The 22,520-nt window shown below is 46.5% G+C and overlaps 1 protein-coding gene across 2 annotated transcripts in view; it reads left to right on the top strand.

The window, feature by feature from the left end:
• The first annotated feature begins 607 nt into the window (after nt 1-607).
• The window catches only part of LOC140408913 (uncharacterized), a 299,625-nt gene continuing 277,712 nt past the window's right edge, over nt 608-22,520 (top strand). The window contains exons 1-3 of one of the 2 annotated variants that reach the window (XM_072496790.1): nt 608-914; nt 1,019-1,092; nt 19,734-19,845. In XM_072496790.1, coding sequence (XP_072352891.1) covers nt 891-914; nt 1,019-1,092; nt 19,734-19,845 — 210 coding nt within the window. In that variant the 5' untranslated portion in view covers nt 608-890. The remainder of the gene's footprint in view (nt 915-1,018; nt 1,093-19,733; nt 19,846-22,520) is intronic. The other variant, XM_072496791.1, reaches the window with a different exon arrangement.

The following is a 22,520-nucleotide window of genomic DNA, read 5'->3' as shown; positions in this document are numbered from 1 at the left end:
GGATAACAGGTTGGCACCAGGTTTTGCCCTTGTGTGCAATTCAAGTCACTCTCTACTGCAAGATGGACACACGTCATGCCTTATGCGGTTGGAGCAAGTGGCTTTTTAATGTCAGAAATATGGCAATGCGAGAAAAAACAGAACAGAAGTTAAAAATATTATCATCTTAATGCTCTCGAATTTAAACAGAAAATGCTGGAAATTCATGTCCAGTTGGCCACCATCCAAGGAGAATTAAATTGAGGTTAAAAGTTGGTGCCTGCATTCCTCAGAGAACTTTGCAGTTTTGTGTTAACTCTAATTGGCGTAGTGGTTTGCTCTGCTGTCTCACAGCACGGAGGTCCTGGCTCTGGGTCACTGTCCGTGTGGAGTTTGCACATTCTCCCCGTGTTTGCATGGGTTTCGCCCCCACAACTCAAAGATGTGCAGCATAGGTGGATTGGCCACGCTAAATTGCCCCTTAATTGGAAAAAATGAATTGGGTACTCTAAATTTTTTTTTAAAGTGTTGCTGTGAAAGATCTGGAACAATGGTGGCAAAATGAGTAAGCGAGCAATGAAGTGGAGCATGTGGGCGGTTTGGGATTTGGCGCGACTCGAGAATGTTTCAACTCCTTCAGAAACAGGCGCACCTTTGTTGTAATCGGTTTTGGTCAGGTTGACATTGTTCCAAATGTAATGCGCTGGAGCACACGGGAGCCTTTGAGAAACTGGACTCGTCAGATTGAATTACCCGAGCTGGAGGGGTTTTCATATTATTAGACAGGCAGTTGCGCCAAAGGTCTATTGTATTTCCACTTGCATGAAAAATGCGGAAGGGATGGACAACAACATATTCTGCACCTTACTGCTGGCGATTTGAGGAAAGTTGCTCTCGCAGTTCTCTGAACCATGATGTACCTGGACAAGACTGAGGTTGGAATTGAACACCCGGCTTCTTTATACAATTAAATGCTCTGTAGCGTTTTTAAAGTCAAACATTTGTTGTGATTAATTCCGTGCTGTGTTGTTGCTTATAGCGAGGTTACCAGAAGTTTCAAAGAATTGCCAAGATTGTGAAAACTATCTGCGGGATCAACCTGGTTTTAAAAGGGTGAGTGAGAAATATTTCTGATGTGTCCAGCACGGATAATATAAGCTGCGTCCGTCCCCTGTGGTGCTTGCCACAGACTGTGCACCGACTGCTGAACACTGGCGCCCTTCTCCATGTTCGAGACCAGCAGAAGGCGATCGTTCCTGAGAAGTATCTATGACACTGCCAAGCGGCTGGCGGGAAGTAGATAGGACACGGTATGAAATCTGCATTAATATAGCGTCCTGGAGGGAGCGAGGCGAGTGGAGACATTGGCCTACTCACTGTTGTCCTGTGTAAACGGAAAATAGTTCTCGGGGCAAGGCGAACAGCGGCGCCTCTGCGTTCCATCTTTGTGTTTGAGCCTGTGCGGTTAGATATGAGCGTGTGTGTGAACATGTCTGTGTCAGCGTCTGTGGGTAGATGTGAACTCGAATGTTGCTGGGTGTGGTAGATGTGAGCCTATGATTGTGTGAGCTTGTGTCTGTGTATGTTCGTGTGTGAGCACAATTGTGTGTTGGTGAGAGCCGTGTGTATCGATACAGGTAAATATCAAATACTTCAGATGCTGGAGATCTGAAATATAAAATGCTGGATAAACACAGCAGGTCTGGCAGCATCTGCGGAGGGAGAAACAGAGTCAGTATGACTCTTCTACAGGTTCCAAAATCTGACCCCGCCACATTTCTGCCCCGACCCGCCGGCGGGATGCTCCGTTACACCGGCCGGTCAATGGGGTTTCCCATTGTGGGGCAGCCCCACGCCGTCGGGAAACCCCCGGGCGCCGGCAAAACGGAGACTCCCGCCGGCGGAGAATGACGCCCTCAGATGTGTGAACCTGCAAATCTCCACCTCTCCAATTCCAGTCACATTTTTCAGGAAGACTTTCAGTGACATCTCAAGACTATCCCATGATTCTTTTCTCCCTTAACCACTTATTTAGTTTTCCATTTTATGCATTTAAGCTATTCACCATAACTACATTTTTTTATTCTTTCACTGGCAAGGCCAGCATTTGTTGCCTATCCTTAATTGCCCTTGAATTGAATGTCTTGCTAGACCATATAGTGGCTTGTTGAGAGTCAACCACACTGCAGTGGGCTGGAGTCACATCTAGACCAGACTGGGTAAGGATGGCAGATTTATTTCCTTAAAGGAGCAACAATTGATGATTGTGGTTCAATCACTTGCCATTCAAGGAAATGTTGGGTTCCCTCTTGTCGCTGGCATTGTGGAAGTGGAATATACTTGAGACTGTTTTGTTGCTGCTGAAATGAAGGTGCCATGTGTTGCAGTAGCTGGCCAGCTTTGCAGCATCATTGTTTAGTGTTGCCTCTAATTGAGAAAATGCCCAAGCCTGGGAGGCACAGCAGACATCATCACCATTGATGAACTTCCGAGACAGAATTGGAGACAAATTGTTGACATGGAGTTTGAAAAGAGTTGGGGCTGGAACAGCTCCCCGGGGAAGCCAGTTGGATTGTTTCCTCCAGGCAATTATTTAATCACCCATGTGAACCTTGAACCATCTATTTCCGAGTAATAATTGGATGGCGTCAGCAACCCATGATGGAAGAACTCTTGAGATTTTGACAAGGAGATCAGTGCACCAGACTGTGTTGTATGTTACAGTGAGACCGAGAAAGACAGCACCTGTTTTGAGGTTATTTTCAAAGCCATTTTCAATTAAGGTGGTTAGGGCATGTGCTTCACCCTCACTGAAAAGCAGCATGTACAGCTTTCAAGATTTTCTCCACCTCTGGCTGCCTTCGTTGCAAGATGAGACACTCTAAGACCTTGCAGCACACAGAGAGCGGAGTCATGCGTCAGTAGCCTGAAGTTTAGGTCTTTCCCTGGTTTTGGGAGGCCGGTGAATTTGATCATGCATCAGGTTTTAGGGAGTTTTCCTTCGCAGATAACCCTTGTGAGGAACTGAGCAAATTGGCAGTGGGCTCATGGGCCAAGGTGTTCGAGGCACTTGGGTAAAATGTTGTCACAGCCAACAGCAGTGACGGGCTTGATTTTTTGTAGCACTGTCCAACTCCACTGTTGTGAAAGGTTCAGGGCATGATCTGAAATTGTAATGTCTTCGAAAGGCTCTCCACTCAGTCTTTATTTGTTTTTCCACTTCTTTCTCCTGGAGCACCTTTCCCATATGGAGGAGATGGGTCGCTACTTTGTTGGTATTTACTGATGGTTGGCTTACTGTTAGTGATTTCTGGGCTGCTCCAGGGTACCGTTGGAGCCTCCAGCATTTCTGGCCAGTTAGGCTGAAGCTTAAGTTTCTGGTTGTCTCTTCCTATCCAGTTCAGTCTGCAGAGTCCAAGGACTCCCATCAAGTGATCAGCTACATCTGAGTCACCGGTTTCTCATGGATTTGAAGGAGAGAAGCACATTCCTCTTTGAGGCAGAGGGTATACACTGGGTGATAGTCCTGTGGGATGAATTTAGTGACCCCTTTGTAGATGACTTTGCAGAAGTGGCTGTATGCCTACTCTGTGGGGATAGGGTAGGGTGGTTTCGTTACCATACTTTATTCCAGTACTTTGTGATATTTCTCCCAGTTGGCTTTGTGTAGGTTCCACCGCTTCTTCTTTGAGCTGCTGCTGGTATGTAGTTGAAGGCTGATGTGGGTCAGATTGGTCTGTGCTGGCTGAGTGAGAAGCTATGCAAGACTTAGCATGATGTTGGGGGTGGGTTGCCATGTGTTGAGTTGACCCAGCACAGGTCAGGTGAGTAGTCATGCCTCCATCTTGCAGAGTGGAAAGTTCCCAGCTGTGTGAGGTCATGGATAAGATTGAGACCTTGATGATATCAACGTATTCCCTTATTTCCCCTTTTATTTTGCTGTTATAATTTTTGATCCATGGGTGATTAATGGATATATATCAGTACGTCAAGCCTTGGAGGGTGATTGAGGCAGGTTGCCTTCCATCCTTTAAAAAGTAACTGGATGAGCACTTGGCACGTTATACTATTCAAGGCTATGGGCCAAGTGGTGGCAAATGGGATTAGGTAGGTAGGTCAGGTGTTTTTCATGTGTTAGTACAGACTAAATGGGCCAGAGGACCTCTTCTGCACTGAATTTTCTGTGATTCTATGATTCAAGTAGCAGAGAGAATGATGAACTCAGAAGTTATAGGAGAGAACACTCTGCTAGCCTTTGCTTGTTTAACAGGAGCTTCAGACCTTTTGGCACCAGAGAAAGATAGAGAGATGGGGGTGGGACTCAATTTGATTGATTGGCTGGTGGCCAATGAATTGACCAAAAGGCTGTACCCTGCCTGGTAACAGTTGGTGATTGGATCCTAACCCAGTGGGCGGGCTCTCGGAGACCTGAGGGAACAGTTGAGTCCTAGACACAGAACGACAAGGATCTGCTTTTCTCTCCCTTTGCAGAAAGGCTGTGAGTGCTGTATTCCTGAAGCTACAGAGAACCTGAATGAATGAATCTACAGGAAAACCATTACAGGCTGCAAGCAAAGACCAGAACACTCTCTCTCTAGTGTTGTGACTCCGGGTCAAGTGGGGCTGGAATTGACCGCACACTAGCCAAGGGAATTGTAACAGTAGGCTTTGTTTGTCATGGTCATTTGAACGTATGTGGCAAGCCCATGCTTTGGATGGGCAGCATACATATCAGGTCGACGCCGACAATCTTATATCTCTCAGCTTCGTTGGATGGAACATGTGTTTTTTGGCTACAGATCATGTTAGCTGCATGTTGCTGATAAATAAGCTGCTTAGTTGTCATTTGGCATGAGTTAGCCCCTCAACATTAAGTTGCAGGATGCAGAGTGCAGGTCCGATGGTGAGGGATCTACAGCAATTCATATTGCTGGTGGTTTTAGATATGTTGATGCAGGGATTCTTGAAGCCTGAGAATGCTGAATGCAGTTTGCTTTTCAGACCAGTGACCTCCCTAGGTTTTACCGGGTAATTGCGGGTGGTGCAACGTGAATGCTGATCCATGACCACTCGGCTCCTTGATGCCACAGTCAGATAAATACTGCCTTACTGGCAGAGGAAGCCAGCCTCAACTCTCTTATAATTCAGCTCTTTTGTCCATGATTGGAGCAAGGTAATAAGGGGCAGGATTCTCTGACCCCCCGCCGGGTCGGAGAATCGCCGGGGGCTGGCGTGAATCCCGCCCCCACCGTGTCCCGAAGTCTCCGCCACCAGAGATTTGGCGGGGGCGGGAATCGGGCTGCGCAGGTCGGCGGGGGCGGGAATCGTGCCGGGCCGGTCGGCGGGCCCACCCCTGCCGATTCTCCGGCCCGCGTTGGAACTGAAGTCCCGCTGCTGGAATGCCTGTCCCGCCAGCATGGATTAGACCACCTTTTGAACGGCGGGACAAGGCGGTGCAGGCGGGCTCCGGGGTCCTGGGATGGGGGGCGCGGGGTGATCTGACCTGGGGGGTGCCCCCACAGTGGGCGCCCCCACGGTGGCCTGGCTCGCGATCGGGGCCCACCGATCTGCGGGCGGGCCTGTGCCGTGGGGGCACTCTTTTTCTTCCGCCTTCGCCATGGTCTTCACTATGGTGGAGACGGAAGAGACCCTCTCCCCAGCGCACGCGCGGGGATGACGTCAGCAGCCGCTGATACTCCCGCGCATGCGCGGACCCGCGTCGCCCAGCAAGACCTTTCGGCCCCGGCTGGCGTGGCGCCAAAGGCCTTTCCCGCCAGCCGGTGGAGCGGAAACCATTCTGGCGCGGGCCTAGCCCCGCAAGGTGAGGGTTTGGCCCCTAAAGGTGCGGAAGTCTCCGCACCTTTTGGGGCTGCCCGACCCTGCCCCGCCAGGTAGGGGAGAATCCCGGCCAAGGTCTTGAGCCGAGTGGTCCTGGTGGGACCCAAATTGAGCATTGACGAACAGCTTGTTGGTGAGTAGGTGCACCTTGATAGTATTGAAAAGTAACCCCTCCATCACATTGCTAATGGGAGAAGGCTGGTAGGGTGGTAAATTGCCAGCTTGAATTTGTCTTGCTTATTGTGGACAGAACATATGCTAGAATATCACACTCTCCCACCAACGGGTTTTAGACGAGAGTGGGGGCAGGAAGCATGAAAGTGAAGGAATGGGATGAACTCTGGGTTCCTGCCTGCCACAACCATGTATTGATTTTACACAATGTCAGTTAGATGCCAGCATTTTATTACTGATTGAAAGCACTTCAACCTAAATCACAAGTGCATTTCAAAAGGTTAGCAGGTTTGTTGTCTAATCTTTGAAAATTAGATGACACGAAGTACTGGGTAAGTTGAAAAGACTTACAATGGCAAATGAGATCCATGACTTTATAATTAGTGGCTTAGAATACAAAAGGAAAGTTTTTGTGTGTTAAGCCTTTATAATGGTGGCACAGTGGTTGTTAGCAAAGCTGCCTTATAGCGCTAGGTTCAATTCCGGCCTTGGGTCACTGTCAGTGTGGAGGTTGCACGTTCTCTCCATGTCTGCGTGGGTTCTCTGGTTTCCTTCCAAAGTCCAAAGATGTGCAGGTTAGGTGGGTTATGGGCGGGGGATGGGCCTAGGTAGGGTGCTCTTTCAGAGGGGCAGTGCAGACTCGATGGGCCAAATGGCCTCCTTCTGTACTGTAGGAATTCTATGGTTCTAACACACATGTAGACCCAATCTCGAGTATGGTGACCAATGTCGAGCACCACACTTTAATTTGATTTATTTATTATTGTCACATGTATTGGTATACAGTGAAAAGCATTGTTTCTTGCATGCTGTACAAACAATGCATACTGTACATAGGGAAGGAAGGATGACACCACAGTAGTGGGTCGGATTTCAAACAATGACGAGGCAGAGTACAGGAATGAGATAGAGAATCTGGTGAACTAGTGCGACGATAGTAATCTCTCCCTCAATGTCAACAAAACGAAGGAGATTGTCATCAACTTCAGGAAGCGTAGTGGAGAACATGCCCCTGTCTACATCAATTGGAATATAATGTTACAGTTATAGCAAGGTGTAGAGAAAAGATCAACTTAATACGAGGTAGGTCCATTCAAAAGTCTGATGGCAGTAGGGAAGAAGCTGTTTTTGAGTCGGTTGGTACATGACCTCAAACTTTGGTATCTTTTTTCTGACAGAAGAAGGTGGAAGAGAGTATGTCCGGGGTGCGAAGGGTCCTTAATTATGCTGGCTACCTTTCCGAGGTAGCAGGAATTGTAGACAGAGTCGATGGATGTGAGGCTGCTTTGTGTGATGGATTGGGCTACATTCACAACCTTTTGTAATTTCCTGCGGTCTTGGGCAGAACAGGATTCATACCAGGCTGTGATACAACCAGGAAGAATGGTTTCCATGGTGCATCTGTAGAGGTTGGTGAGAGCCGTAGGTGACATGCCAAATTTCCTTAGTCTTCTGAGAAAGTAGAGTCGCTGGTGGGCTTTCTTAACTATAGTATCGGCATGGGGGGACCAGGACAGGTTGTTGGTGATCTGGACACCTAAAAACTTGAAGTTCTCGACCCTTTCTACTTTGTTCCCATTGATGTAGACAGGGGCATGTTTTCCACTACGCTTCCTGAAGTTGATGACAATCTCCTTCATTTTGTTGACATTGAGGGAGAGATTATTATCGTCACACTAGTTCACCAGATTCCCTATCTCACTCCGATACTCTGTCTCGTCATTGTTTGAAATCCGACCCACTGCTGTGGTGTCATCAGCAAATTTGAAAATCGAGTTGGAGGGGAATTTGGCCACACAGTCATAGGTGTACAAGGAGTATGGTAGGGGGCTGAGGACACAGCCTTGTGGGGCACCGGTGTTGAGGATGATCGTGGAGGAGGTGTTGTTGCCTATCTTTGCTGATTGTGGCCTGTGGGTTAGAAAGTTCAGGATCCAGTCGCAGAGGGAGGAGCCGAGGCCAAGGCCACGGAGTTTGGAGATGAGTTTCGTAGGAATGATGGTGTTGAAGGCTGAGCTGTAGTCGATAAATAGGAGTCTGACATAGGTGTCTTTGTTATCTAGGTGTTCCAGGGTAGAGTGCAGTGCCATGGAGATGGTGTCTGCTGTCGACCTGTTGCAGCGGTAGGCGAACTGTAGTGGATCAAGGCAATCCGGGAGGCTGGATTGATTCGTGCCATGACTAACCTTTCGAAGCACTTCATGATGATGGATGTCAGAGCCACTGGACAATAGTCATAAAGGCACGCTGCTTGGCTTTTTCTTGGTAGAGGGATGATGGTCGTCTTCTTGAAGCAGATAGGGACCTCAGATTGTTGTAAAGAGAGGTTGAAGATGTCTGCGAATACTCCCGCCAGCTGATCTGCGCAAGACCCGAGTGCTTGTCCGGGTACCCCATCCGGGCCAGTGGCTTTCCGAGGGCTGACCTTCGAGAAGGCTGCTCTGACGTCTGCAATGGTGATCTCAGATACAAGTTCATCCGAGGCTTCTGGGGTGGAGGGCTTGTTCTCGCTGACCTCTTGCTCAAAGCGTGCACAGAATGCGTTGAGCTCATCAGGGAGGGGTGCATTGGAGCCGGTGATTTTACATGCCTTCATCTTGTAGCCCATTATGTCTTTCAGACCTTGCCATAGTCGGCAGGGGTCCTTTAGGAAGGGGTCCCAGAGATGACGGACACTAGTTATGTGGAGAAACTTTATAAACTGGTATTGTTCTCCTTAGAGAAGAAAACGTTAAGTGGAGATTTGATAGCTGTGTTAAAAAATTTGGGGTTTTGATACAAAATAAGGAAGAACTGTTTCCAGTGGCAGAAATTTCAGTAACGGGTGGACACAAATCAAAGGTAATTTGCAAAAGAACCAGAGTTAATATGAAGGCAGTTAGCTCAACATCTGTCAGAGGGAAAATGTTGGATGCTATTATTTTTTGAAAAATGTATTTTATTCCAAACATTTGCAAAAAAAGCAACATACACAAAAACACACTCCACAAATTCAGTCCACAGTTTGTATAATTACCCCCCCTTTTTATCCACTACCTTCCCCTCCCCCTTCCTCCACCCTTCCTTCCCCCTCCCCGCAACAAACAGTTCCTCAAACATTGTCATGAACAGCCTCACCATGCCTCGAAGCCCTCCGCTGACCCCCTCAACTAAAATCTAATCTTTTCCAACCGGAGAAAATCGTACAAGTCCCCACCCCCGGTGGCGTATCAACCTCCAATTCAGCAAGATCTTTTGCCAGGCATTTGGAGAGGCGAAGGCCACAACATCGGCCCCCTTCCACTCCAGCAGCTCCGGCATTTCCGATACCCCAAAGATTGCCACCATTGGGTCCGGCCTGACCTCCACAAACTAGATAACATCCTAAACACCACTTCTCAGTGCGCATGATTTGTCGGCCCTCGTCCACACTTCACACACTCACCGGCCACCCCTTGGAAGAAAATTTTGAGAGTTAATGTTAAATATGTAAATATATAAAACTCATCATCAATGGCATAAGATCAGATGACAACAAAGCAAAGAGAGAGTGGGTTCTATGTAAAACTTCATGCTGAGTTTGTGTGGTACACAGTTTGTATAATGTTAAATTACCAATAGTCTTACCTTCATCATTATTTTTAAGCCCAGATCATGAACAACCCTATCTAAGACCCACAATGATGATTACTTCAAGGAGACTGTCAGACAATCTTCACCATATGGATGGCACTGTTGGTGGCAGTCAAGGACACAACTTTTACACCTCATTATCTTTCCAGTTTACTTAGCACACATCTGCATTACTCTCAATTTTCTATCCACAGATTTACTGAAAAGATGTCTGAAGCATTTTTCAGAAAGTTTAACAGTTTTTTTCCTTTCTCACTGAACAGCAATGGCACCAAGAGAGTCTGTCCAATTTCACCATACTGCATGATTATCCTAACATTCACTAACCAATGACCAACACAAAATGTAAGGGATATGATTCCATCATTATATAGCTAGTCAATGTCTGCCAATACAATCACACAATCAAAGGCAATTTCTTAAGAAGAAGGCACAATACTTTCATTTGAAGACACGTATCTTTGTCAGGCTTACCTGAAGACAAGGGAGATTGGAAAGCAATGTAAGTTTTCTTCTTCAGATTTTCATAATGATACTATTACAGTATCCATAGATACAAAAAGAGCACAATTGAAACAAGACCAATGAAGCTGTAAAGAGCATCACAGATCATATAGTTAGCACTTCAGATTTCTCAAAGAAAATCAAGGATTCCTTACAATATGTCTCTACTAGGATCTTAAAAGAGTAACCTGCTATTTGCTCTGCAACTTTGTTTTACTTGGAGGACAATTAAATGAGCCCATGATCTAGACCAGAGCAGGATACAGACATTAACCAAGGGGACGTAGCTACAGAAACATCAGTATTGGACATGTAACCACCAAGAGCCCATACTGTGTAAATGGACATTCATAATGTAAGCAGGTTGTTTTAGTTGGACTTGCTTTATGTAATCTCTTCCAGAATTCAATATGGCGACAAATGCAAAGATAAGCTACAGTTTATGTCATGCTGCAAATCACATGGTGTGAGGTGTATAAATTCTTCGGATGGGGTAACAGAAAAAGAGGATCAGATTATGAGGAAACACTTTGCAACATGTATACTGAGAAAACACTTGGCATAGAGAATGTTTCAATGGCTTTACCTCACCAGCTTTCTTCAGCTTTGACATCTTCTGCTTTTGGTGTGCAGGCTTCATTCACACTGACCACTGTTTCCTTTCAGCCTTGTTGCACCAGTTGCTTCTCTGCTCCTAAGCGTGAAAAAGTCCATCTTCTCCTTGCTTCCTGCAGCTTGAATGCACCCCATCACTAAACCTGCTGACATCTAGTCAAGAAGCCTCCAATGATACAGAAAATTTCCAGGTCAAAACCATTTCCCTTGTGTTGCATGTGAACATGTGAATAGTTTCTGGAGTACTTTAAAATGAACCTGAACTTTTGACCTTGTGCAGACAGCGATAAGGCACCTGCTGTGTGGGTGGGAGATGATACTGAGGAAACGAAATATGCTAATCCTGAATTATGAAGGTAAATGGCCATGTGGCTGCTGTTTTGAAAAATAGTTACAATACACCATTTACCCTCAACTTGCACACAAACTAAATTTTCAGGTTATGGTATATTTGAGATTTTACATTTTAATAATAATAATCTTTATTATTGTCACAAGTAGGCTTACATCAACACTGCAATGAAGTTACTGTGAAAATCCCCTAGTCACCACATTCCGGCGCCTGTTTGGGTACACTGATTTCACCATAGTTGCCATAGATGGACTTCAAAATCTAAAAGTTGAGCCTCTTTCGTAAAGATTCTTGCATACGTGCGCAACCAATAGGATTAAAAACACCCCTATTTACAGCAATTTGTATATTGGCTTGTCATTTCTTCAGTTGAAGTGCAAATTCTTGTTGAGAGTTATAGTTCAGAAAGTAACTTGACGATGGATACAACTGAAACCAATCTTTATGCACTTTCAAAAGCATTTATTTATACAGTTACAGATTCTAAACAAGCACCTCCTAACCCAACAACCATAGTTTAAGTCAGTGTCCACAATTCCCACGACCTGCATACGGTTAACACAATCTACAAGATGTATTATTGGAACTCACCAAGGCTCCTTTGACAGCACCTTCAAACCTTGTGAACTTTATCACCTTGAAGGACAAGTAGACGCATAGGAACACTACCACTACCAAGTCACACACCACCCTGACTTGGAACTATATCACTGTTCTTTCATTATCACGGGGTCAAAATATTACAACTCCCTCCCTAACAGCACTGGGGGTGTACATTCATGGACTGCAGCAATTCAAGTAGGCGGCTCACCACCACCTTCTAAAGGCCAATTATGGAAGGCCATTAAAACTGCTGGCTAAGCCAGTGACCTACATCCTGTAAAAGAATACAAAAAAAGATCAATAATTGCTTGCTACGCAGCCATTCATTTCTCTGAAGTACTGATGTTTGCTGGCGCCATCAATATTACAAGCCTCGCAGATATATTTTAGTCAGATTGCTAAATACTTCACATGAACTGCTGACCAGGTAATGTGTAAATATCCATGCTGCTGAACAAAATAAAAATGGTTATATGTACTTCAAATATTAACCCTTTAATAATTAGGCAGCTCAGAGAGTCTGAGAGCATCATGGATTGCATGTTTAGAGAGGCGGTCACACCGCAGCTGAAGGGACTTAGATCCTAGATCATAGAATTTAAAGTGCAGGAGGAGGCCATTTGACCCAACCGTTCTGCACCGGCCCTTGGAAAGAACACCCTACTTAAGCCCACGCTTCCACCCTATCCCTGTAACCCCACCTAAGCTTTTGGACACTAAGGGGCAATTTAGCATGGCCAACCCACCTAACCTGCACATAGAATCATAGAATTTACAGTGCAGAAGGAAGCCATCAGCCCATCGTGTCTGCACCAGCCCTTGGAAAGAGCACCCTACTTAAGTCCATGCCTCCACCCAATCCCCGTAACCCAGTAACCCCACTTAACCTTTTTGGACATTAAGGGCAATTTATCATGGCCAATCCACCTAACCTGCATATCTTTGGACTGTGGGAGGAAACCGGAGCACTCGGAGAAAACCCACGCAGTCACGGGGAGAAAGTGCAGACTCCGCACAGACAGTCACCCGAAGCCAGAATTGAACCCGGGTCCCTGAAGCTGTGAGGCAGCAGTGCTACCCACTGTGCCACTGTGCCGCTCTTGAAGAAGCAAGGGAATGGGTGACCACCAGGAAGTCCAAGAGAAACAGGCAGGTAGTTCAGGAGTCCCCTGAGGTTCTGCTCACAAATCGGTATTTCATTTTTGAGGCTGATGAGGCCGGTTCCTCCCAGCGAGTGCAGACAGAGCCAAGCTTCTGGCACCACAAGCAGCTCGTCTGTACAGGAGAGGGGGAAGAGAGGAAGAGCAATAGTAATAGGAGATTCTATAGTCCGGGGAACAAATAAACACTACTGTGGCCGTCAACGTGACTCCAGGATGGTGTGTTACCTCCCTGGTGCCAGGGCCTAGATGTCACTGAACGGCTGCAGAGCATCCTGAAAGGGGAGGGCGATAAGGCAGAGGTCATGGTGCATGTTGGTACCAATGACATAGGTTGAAAGAGGGATGAGGTCTTGGACCAAGAATTCAAGAAGCTAGGCTGTAGACTAAAAAGCAGAACCTCTTGGGTTGTAATCTCTGAATTACCTCCAGTGCCACGTGCTAGCGAATATAGAAATAGGAGAATAACACAGATCAATGTGTGGCTTAAGAGTTGGTGCAGGAGGGAGGGTTTTAGATTCCTGGATCACCTGGACTGTTCCTGGAGACAGAGGGTGATGACAGAAGGCTGCTTTAGTGACTGGAAACCAGTGTCCAGTGGGGTACCATAGGGATCTGTGCTGGGTCCCCTATTATTTGTCATTGATATGAGCGACATAGATGACTATGTGGGGGTAGGATCAGTAAATTTGCGGATGACACAAAGATTGGCCGGGTGGGTAACAGTGAGGTTGAGTGTTTTGTGTTACAGGAAGATATAGAGGGAATGGTTAAGTGCGCAGAGAAGTGGCAGATGGAATTTACCTCTGAAAAGTGTGAGGTGATACACTTTGAAATGAATAATTTGACAAAGCAGTATTTGCTGAATGGCATGGCGCTGGGAAGTCCCGAAGAACAAAGGGACCCTGGAGCTTTTGTCTGTAGGTCACTAAAGGTGGAAGGGCAGGTTAATAGAATGGTGAAAAAGGCATATGGGACACTGGCCTTTATCAATCGAGGCATAGATTACAAAAGTAGGGAGGTCATATTGGAGTTGTATAGAAATTTGGTGAGGTCACAGATGGAGTACTGTGCATTTCGGTTTGCCACAATGCAGGAAGGATATGATTGTACTGGAGGGGGTGGAGGGGAGATTCACCAGGATATTGCCTGGGATGGAACATTTAAGTTATGAAGAGAGGTTGGATAGGCTTCGATTGTTTTTGCTGTAGCAGCAAAGACTGAAGGGCGACCTGATCGAGGTGTACAAGATTATGAGGGACATGGACAGGATGGATAGGGAGCAGCTGTTCCTTTTAGTTGAAGGGTCCCTGGTGCAAGGGTCAAGGATGTCTCGAAGCGGCTGCAGGACATTCTGGGGGGGGGGGGGGGGGAGGGTGAACAGCCAGCTGTCGTGGTGCACATAGGCACCAACGATATAGGTAAAAAACAGGACGAGGTCCTACAAGCTGAATTTAGGGAGCTAGGAGTTAAACTAAAAAGTAGGACCTCAAAGGTAGTAATCTCAGGATTGCTACCAGTGCCACGAGCTAGTCAGAGTAGGAATGTCAGGATAGAGAGGATGAATACGTGGCTCGAGAGATGGTGCAAGAGGGAGGGATTCAAATTCCTGGGATATTGGAACCGGTTCTGGGGGAGGTGGGACCAGTACAAACAGGACGGTCTGCACCTGGGCAGGGCTGGAACCGATGTCCATGGGGGGGTGTTTGCTAGAGCTGTTGGGGAGAGTTTAAACTAATGTGGCAGGGGGATGGGAACCGATGCAGGAAGTTGGAAGGTAGTAAAACAGAAATAAAAGGCAGTAAGGGGGAAATTGTAAGGCAGAGAAGCCATAGTCAAAAATCAAAAAGGGCGACAGTACAAGGTACAGTGACTGAGGGGAGCTCAGTGAATAGGACCAGGAATACTAAAAGAAATAAAACGGGAAGTGAAAACATTAATGGTAAGCGACGCGGCAGGTTGTTACAGGAAGATATGGGTTCGACGACAAGGAAAATTAGGAGAAAGGTTAAGAGGAAATATAACTTAGGAGAGGTTACTGATCGAGGTGTTAAAATTCAGAACAGAGGTAAAAAAGCCAACATAAGTGTACTTTACCTGAATGCTCGTAGTATTCGGAATAAGGTAAATGACTTGATGGTGCAAATCATCATGAATGACTATGATTTAGTGGCCATTACTGAAACATGGTTAAAGGATGGTCACGACTGTGAGTTAAATATCCGAGGGTATCAAACTTTTCGGAAGGACAGAGTGGATGGTAAGGGAGGTGGTGTAGCTCTGTTATTTAAGGATGACATCCGGGCAACAGTAAGGGATGACATCGGTGCTATGGAGGATAAGGTTGAATCCATTTGGGTGGAAATCAGGAATAGTAAGGCGAAAAAGTCACTGATAGGAGTAATCTATAGGCCACCAAATAGTAATATTATGGTGGGGCAGGCAATAAACAAAGAAATAACAGATGCATGTAGAAATGGTACAGCAGTTATCATGGGGGATTTTAATCTACACGTTGATTGGTTTAACCAGGTCGGTCAAGGCAGCCTTGAGGAGGAGTTTATAGAATGTATCCGCGATAGTTTCCTAGAACAGTATGTAATGGAACCTACGAGGGAACAAGCGGTCCTAGATCTGGTCCTGTGTAATGAGACAGGATTGATTCAGATCTCATAGTTAGGGATCCTCTCGGAAGGAGCGATCACAATATGGTGTAATTTAAAATACAGATGGAGGGTGAGAAGGTAAAATCAAGCACTAATGTTTTGTGCTTAAACAAAGGAGATTACAATGGGATGAGAGAAGAACTAGCTAAGGTAGACTGGGAGCAAAGACTTTATAGTGAAACAGTTGAGGAACAGTGGAGAACCTTCCAAGTGATTTTTCACAGTGCTCAGCAAAGGTTTATACCAACAAAAAGGAAGGACGGTAAAAAGAGGGAAAATTGACCGTGGATATCTAAGGAAATAAGGGAGAGTATCAAATTGAAGGAAAAAACATACAAAGTAGCAAAGATCAGTGGGAGACTAGAGGACTGGGGAAATCTTTAGGGGGCAACAGAAAGCTACTAAAAAAGCTATAAAGAAGAGTAAGATAGATTATGAGAGTAAACTTGCTCAGAATATAAAAACAGATAGTAAAAGTTTCTACAAATACATAAAACAAAAAAAGAGTGGCTAAGGTAAATATTGGTCCTTTAGAGGATGAGAAGGGAGATTTAATAATGGGAGATGAGGAAATGGTTGAGGAACTGAACAGGTTTTTTGGGTCGGTCTTCACAGTGGAAGACACAAATAACATGCCAGTGACTGATGGCAATGAGGCTATGACAGGTGAGGACCTTGAGAGGATTGTTATCACCAAGGAGGTAGTGATGGGCAAGCTAATGGGGCTAAAGGTAGACAAGTCTCCTGGACCTGATGGAATGCATCCCAGAGTGCGAAAAGAGATGGCTAGGGAAATTGCAAATGCACTAGTGATAATTTACCAAAATTCACTAGACTCTGGGGTGGTCCCGGCGGATTGGAAATTAGCAAACGTGACACCACTGTTTAAAAAAGGAGGTAGGCAGAAAGCGGGTAATTATAGGCCAGTGAGCTTAACTTCGGTAGTAGGGAAGATGCTGGAATCTATCATCAAGGAAGAAATAGCGAGGCAACTGGATGGAAATTGTCCCATTGGACAGACGCAGCATGGGTTCATAAAGGGCAGGTCGTGCCTAACTTCAGTGGAATTTTTTGAGGACATTAACAGTGCGGTAGATAATGGGGAGCCAATGAATGTGGTATATCTGGATTTCCAGAAAGCCTTTGACAAGGTGCCACACAAAAGGTTGCTGTATAAGATAAAGATGCATGGCATTAAGGGGAAAGTAGTAGCATGGATCGAGGATTGGTTAATTAATAGAAAGCAAAGAGTGGGGATTAATGGGTGTTTCTCTGGTTGGCAATCAGTAGCTAGTGGTGTCCCTCAGGGATCAGTGTTGGGCCCACAACTGTTCACAATTTACATAGATGATTTGGAGTTGGGGACCAAGGGCAATGTGTCCAAGTTTGCAGACGGCACTAAGATAAGTGGTAAAGCAAAACGTGCAGAGGATACTGGAAGTCTGCAGAGGGATTTGGATAGGCTAAGTGAATGGGCTAGGGTCTGGCAGATGGAATACAATGTTGACAAATGTGAGGTTATCCATTTTGGTAGGAATAACAGCAAAAGGGATTATTATTTAGATGATAAAATATTATAACATGCTGCTGTGCAGAGAGACCTGGGTGTGCTAGTGCATGAGTCGCAAAAAGTTGGTTTTCAAGTGCAACAGGTGATTAAGAAGGCAAATGGAAATTTGTCCTTCATTTCTAGAGGGATGGAGTTTAAGACTAGGGAGGTTCTGCTGCAATTGTGTAAGGTGTTAGTGAGGCCACACCTGGAGTATTGTGTTCAGTTTTGGTCTCCTTTCTTGAGAAAGGACGTACTGGCACTGGAGGGTGTGCAGAGGAGATTCACTAGGTTAATCCCAGAGCTGAAGGGATTGGATTACGAGGAGAGGTTGAGTAGACTGGGACTGTACTCGTTGGAATTTAGAAGGATGAGGGGGGATCTTATAGAAACATATAAGATTATGAAGGGAATAGATAGGATAGATGCGGGCAGGTTGTTTCCACTGGCGGGTGAAAGCAGAACTAGGGGCATAGCCTCAAAATAAGGGGAAGTAGATTTAGGACTGAGTTTAGGAGGAACTTCTTCACCCAAAGGGTTGTGAATCTATGGAATTCCTTGCCCAGTGAAGCAGTAGAGGCTCCTTCACTAAATGTTTTTAAGATAAAGATAGATAGTTTTTTGAAGAATAAAGGGATTAAGGGTTATGGTGTTCGGGCCGGAAAGTGGAGCTGAGTCCACAAAAGATCAGCCATGATCTCATTGAATGGTGGAGCAGGCTCGAGGGGCCAGATGGCCTACTCCTGCTCCTAGTTCTTATGTTCTTATGAGGGGACACATGCTGAAGGTCAGGGGCAAGAGGTTTCAGAGCGATTTAAAGAAAAAGTTTTTACCCAGAGTGTGGTGACGGTCAGGAATGCACTGCCTGGGAGGGTGGTGGAGGCGGGTTGCCTCACATCCTTTAAAAAGTACCTGGTTGAGCATTTGGCACATCTTAACATTCAAGGCTATGTTCCAAGTGCTGGCAAATGGGATTAGGTAGACAGGTCAGTGCAGACTCAATGGGCCGAAGGACCTCTTTTGCACTGTGTGATTCTGTGATTCTTATTCTGTGATTCTAAAATTCCTGTTTCTGTTGGTTGACCCTTTGAGGGGAAATTTGAAACAACAGTATCAGCAGAAACTATGGGAGTTTTAGTGGGTTGGGATGCCATTGGAATCTACATTGGGCTTTAACACTTTAACAGCACCCTGCTTCTTGGTTTCCCAGCCAATCACAGAGCATGGGCCGAATTTCAGACCAAATCTGTCAAAAGAAGGATTTCCAGTCACTCCCACCTGGAAATTGTGCATCATGAGGCCCAAGACTTCAGGAGGCCGGGGAAGTGATTAGTATGACACTTCCAGGTACCAAGCCCCAAACTCTGCTTTTCCCAATATTATCCTGTGCAGTGTTCCTGAAGACACAACATCTTACAGTTTCATTCATTCCTCTCCAATGGGTCAGCCAAAATTCACCCTCATCCTTTTGCTCTATCACATGCATGCCTCACAGGTACTGTTCACAAATGTTTTTGGGGAGAGTGAGGTGAGGTAACCCTTCAGTGACAACCAGTAAAAATGCATGGCCACCTAGTTCACTGGGAAGTAGGTCTTATTTCAGGCGGCTGAAGATGTCAACAACAATTTGCCTTGACAGCTTGAAACTCCTGAGGCCTGGTGCTCAAACATGTCAAGAGAGCTGATCTTCTCCCTGTCGACCATATAATGGGGGTGAGGGGGGGGGGGGGGGGCGGTCTCACCTCTTGGGATTTGTAGCTCTGAGTCCATCTTCAGAGACCTGTAGAGTGGCATAGGACTGGGGAGAAGGCAATTGATTTTGGTGCTGCTGCTGGTGTTACTGTTCTTCTTGTTGCTTATCAGAGGCACAAGATTGACTTGCATAAATTGCTCCCATGTCTCAGTGAAGGCTGGTATCAGGGAAGTGACGCTCAAGATGTTTGGAAATCACCTGTTAAGCAATGAAGACGTAAACTCAGAAGACATGCTGTGAACAGTAATCTCTCACCTTGGCATGGTAGGAGCTATTTAGTTTCAATGATCAAAGGCTTCCCAACCTTCCAGTTTCACTGAAGGGGCTCTTCCTGCTGTGGGCTTGCCTGGTTGGGTGTGGCGAGTTGTTGACAAGCTTAGGAATAGGTGCACAGAGGCTGTTAAACCCAGAAAGGTTAGTTAAAAAAGCAGTAAATGACCTAATTACTAACTCAACAGTTCTATTGGTAGGGTGGTATCCCCGCTCACCTGCAAAGCTGCCCCCGTGAAACCCAGAAGTGTGCGTGATAATCCTGACCCAATGTCACGTCTAAGAGATTTAATTCTCCACACACAATCAAACTCGCCTTCCCTTGGTAGTTAAGATTCTGCTGATTGTGTTTGTTTTGAGTTCGTGCCCAGTGGCACTATAATAAACATCCAGTATGTCTCTTTTGTGTGGACCATGAATTGGAATTAAATTGAATTGATTTTTGGAGCAAGCAAGGGGATGGAATTTGAGCTTGGCATTGGCTTTGTAGCTCCAAGGTTGGAATAAACAAAATAAACATTGATATTGAAGTAATAAAGTTATTCAATTGACTTAATAACCATAACCTGTGACAACACGACTTAAATCTAAACTTTTTTGAAAATTTCTAAACACTCTGCCTATGTTCATTCTGCTGAATTATTGTTTTATTTTTCAGGTACATTCAAAAAGCCAAGGTCATACGTTGGGTGGCATATCACCTGACAAGACAGTTAGATCTCGGCAAGGAATTGCTGTTCAACATTCACAACTTTACAAAGAACAAAAGCGTTAGTGGCACCATTTATATAACCTGCTTTTCAATACAATGTTTAAGTACAAATTATATAGATACAGGCCACCACTCCCTAAGTAGAATTTGCACTCCCTCTGCTCAGTGGAAACCAAGAGGCAAAATCCATTTTAAATGCTGCTGTGTTCTTGGATGCCAACTCTGTCTGGACATTCATGAATAAATATATATCTTATGAGGCGGTCGGTGCGTCGGAATTGTTGATCAATGTGTGGAGCGCCAAATCCCATTCTTACGAGGGCGTCTTTCAGCATCTGTAGATGTCTGTCACGCTCCTCCTCGTTTGAAATAGCCACAAAGGTTCTCACACAGGGTCCCGTTGCCGTCAGACCTTCAGAGCACCTACATCCTCTCATCCCGCGTATTCCCCGCGTTGGAGATCTCTACTACCTCCCGAAGATACACAAAGCCAACACACCTGGTCATCCCATCATATCAGGCAATGGGACCCGATGTGAGGATCTTTCTGGCTACATCAAGGGCATCTTGAAACCCATCGTACAAGAAACCCCCCAAATCTGTTGCAACACTATGGACTTCTTACTGAAACTCAGCACCTATGGACTAGTTGATAAAGGAACACTCCTCGTCACAATGGACGTCTCGACTCTCTAGACCAGCATCCCCCATGATGACAGCATTGCTGCAACTGCCTCAGTACTCAACACTGGCAACTGCTAATCTCCAGATGTAATCCTGCAACTCGTCCGCTTCATCCTGGACCACAATGTCTTCACCTTCGACAACCAGTTCTTCATCAAGACACAGGGAACAACCATGGGGACCAAGATTGCACCTCAATATGCCAACATCTTCATGCACAAGTTCGAGCAAGACCTCTTCGCAGCATGGGACCTTCAACCGACGCTATACACTAGATACATCAACGACATTTTCTTCCTTTGGACCCACGGTGAATAATCACTAAAACGACTACATGATGACATCAACAAGTTCCATCCATGGTTAGACTAACCATGGACTACTCTCCAGAATCGGTTGCATTCTTGAACACACGTATCTCCTTAGCACTTCACTCTACCACAAGCACATGGATAACCTCACGATGATCCACTTCTCCAGCTTCCACCTTAAACACGTTAAAGAAGCCATCTCCCATGGACAATTCTTCCATATACACAGGATCTGTTCGGACAAGGAGGAACACGACAGGCACCTACAGACACTGAAAAATGCCCTCGTAAGAAGGGGTATGGCTCTTGACTCGTCGATCAACAGTTCCGATGTGCCACAGCAAAAAAACACACTGGCCTCCTCATAAGACGAACATGGGACACGACCAACAGAGTACTCTTTGTCGTCCAGTACTTCCCCGGGGAGGAGAAACTTGATGCACAATCAATACGCTTGAGTCCACGTGTGTAGCGCACAAAGACTCACGAGAGACGAATAGAGATGAAGTCGATGAGGCTTTATTAAGCGTGACTTGTTCCCCGCAGTTCAGTAACAGACTGGCCTGCGGGGGAGAACTCCTGGTTCTTATATTCCGCCTTCAGGGCGGAGCTAGAGGTCAACAGCCAACCAGGACCCGGGATCTGTCAGCCAATGACATCACGGCTTCACAATCCCACATGACCCCTAATGCATACTACCACATTCACCCCTTGTTAAAAATGAACCCGGCGGGGTGGTGCTTCGCATGGTGGTAAGGGTTTACAAGGCTGGTCCTGGGAGGAAAACCTTTGCATGTCATCACAGCATGTGCAGGGTTTTTTTTGTTTTGCACTATTTACAGTGGTCGTAAGGGGGAAAAAAAAAAAGTTCTCGTTAAAGTCCACAACATTGTAGTGTTACATCCGTGCCACGAGTCGGTCGGGCGGTCTGGTCGTCCTCGTCGATCGCCTCGGCCCTGGTGGTGGTGCTTGTTCCAGTTTGTCGTCTCCGGGAGCCTTACGGTTTCTGCTTCAGCTTCACTTCTGGTCGGACCTGGGAGGAGGACCGATCCTCCCGGGAAGGGGGCGGTGGCGGGGTGCGCCGGTGGCAGGGAGGGGGTGATTGGTGTCGGGGGAGTGTGCGTGTTGCCGGCGGGCGCCAGATCTCGCAGGGAGACCGTGTCCTGTCGGCCGTCGGGGTACTCCACGTAAGCGTACTGCGGGTTCGCGTGGAGGAGGTGAACCCTCTCGACTAACGGGTCCGACTTGTGCGCCCGCACATGTTTTCGGAGCAAGATGGGTCCTGGGGCCGCCAGCCAGGTCGGCAGCGACGTTCCAGAGGAGGATTTCCTGGTGAAGACAAGGAGGCGCTCATGAGGCGTTTGGTTAGTGCTAGTACACAGTACCGACCAGATGGAGTGGAGAGCGTCTGGGAGGACCTCCTGCCACCGTGAAACTGGGAGGTCCCTGGACCGTAGGGCCAGTAGGACGGTCTTCCAGACCGTGCCGTTCTCCCTCTCTACTTGCCCGTTCCCCCGGGGGTTGTAGCTGGTCGTCCTGCTCGAGGCTATACCGTTGTTGAGCAGGAACTGGCACAGCTCGTCACTCATGAAGGAGGACCCCCTGTCGCTGTGGACGTATGCGGGGCAACCGAACAGTGTGAATATGGTGTTAAGGGCTTTAATGACTGTGGCCGCTGTCATGTCAGGGCAGGGGATGGCGAAGGGGAAACGGGAGTACTCGTCCACCACATTCAGGA

This window comes from Scyliorhinus torazame, chromosome 3 (genome assembly GCF_047496885.1).
Source record: "Scyliorhinus torazame isolate Kashiwa2021f chromosome 3, sScyTor2.1, whole genome shotgun sequence".
NCBI lineage: Eukaryota > Metazoa > Chordata > Chondrichthyes > Carcharhiniformes > Scyliorhinidae > Scyliorhinus > Scyliorhinus torazame.
Note: the sequence above shows the minus strand (reverse complement) of the source record. Positions and strands in the feature narration are given on the sequence as shown.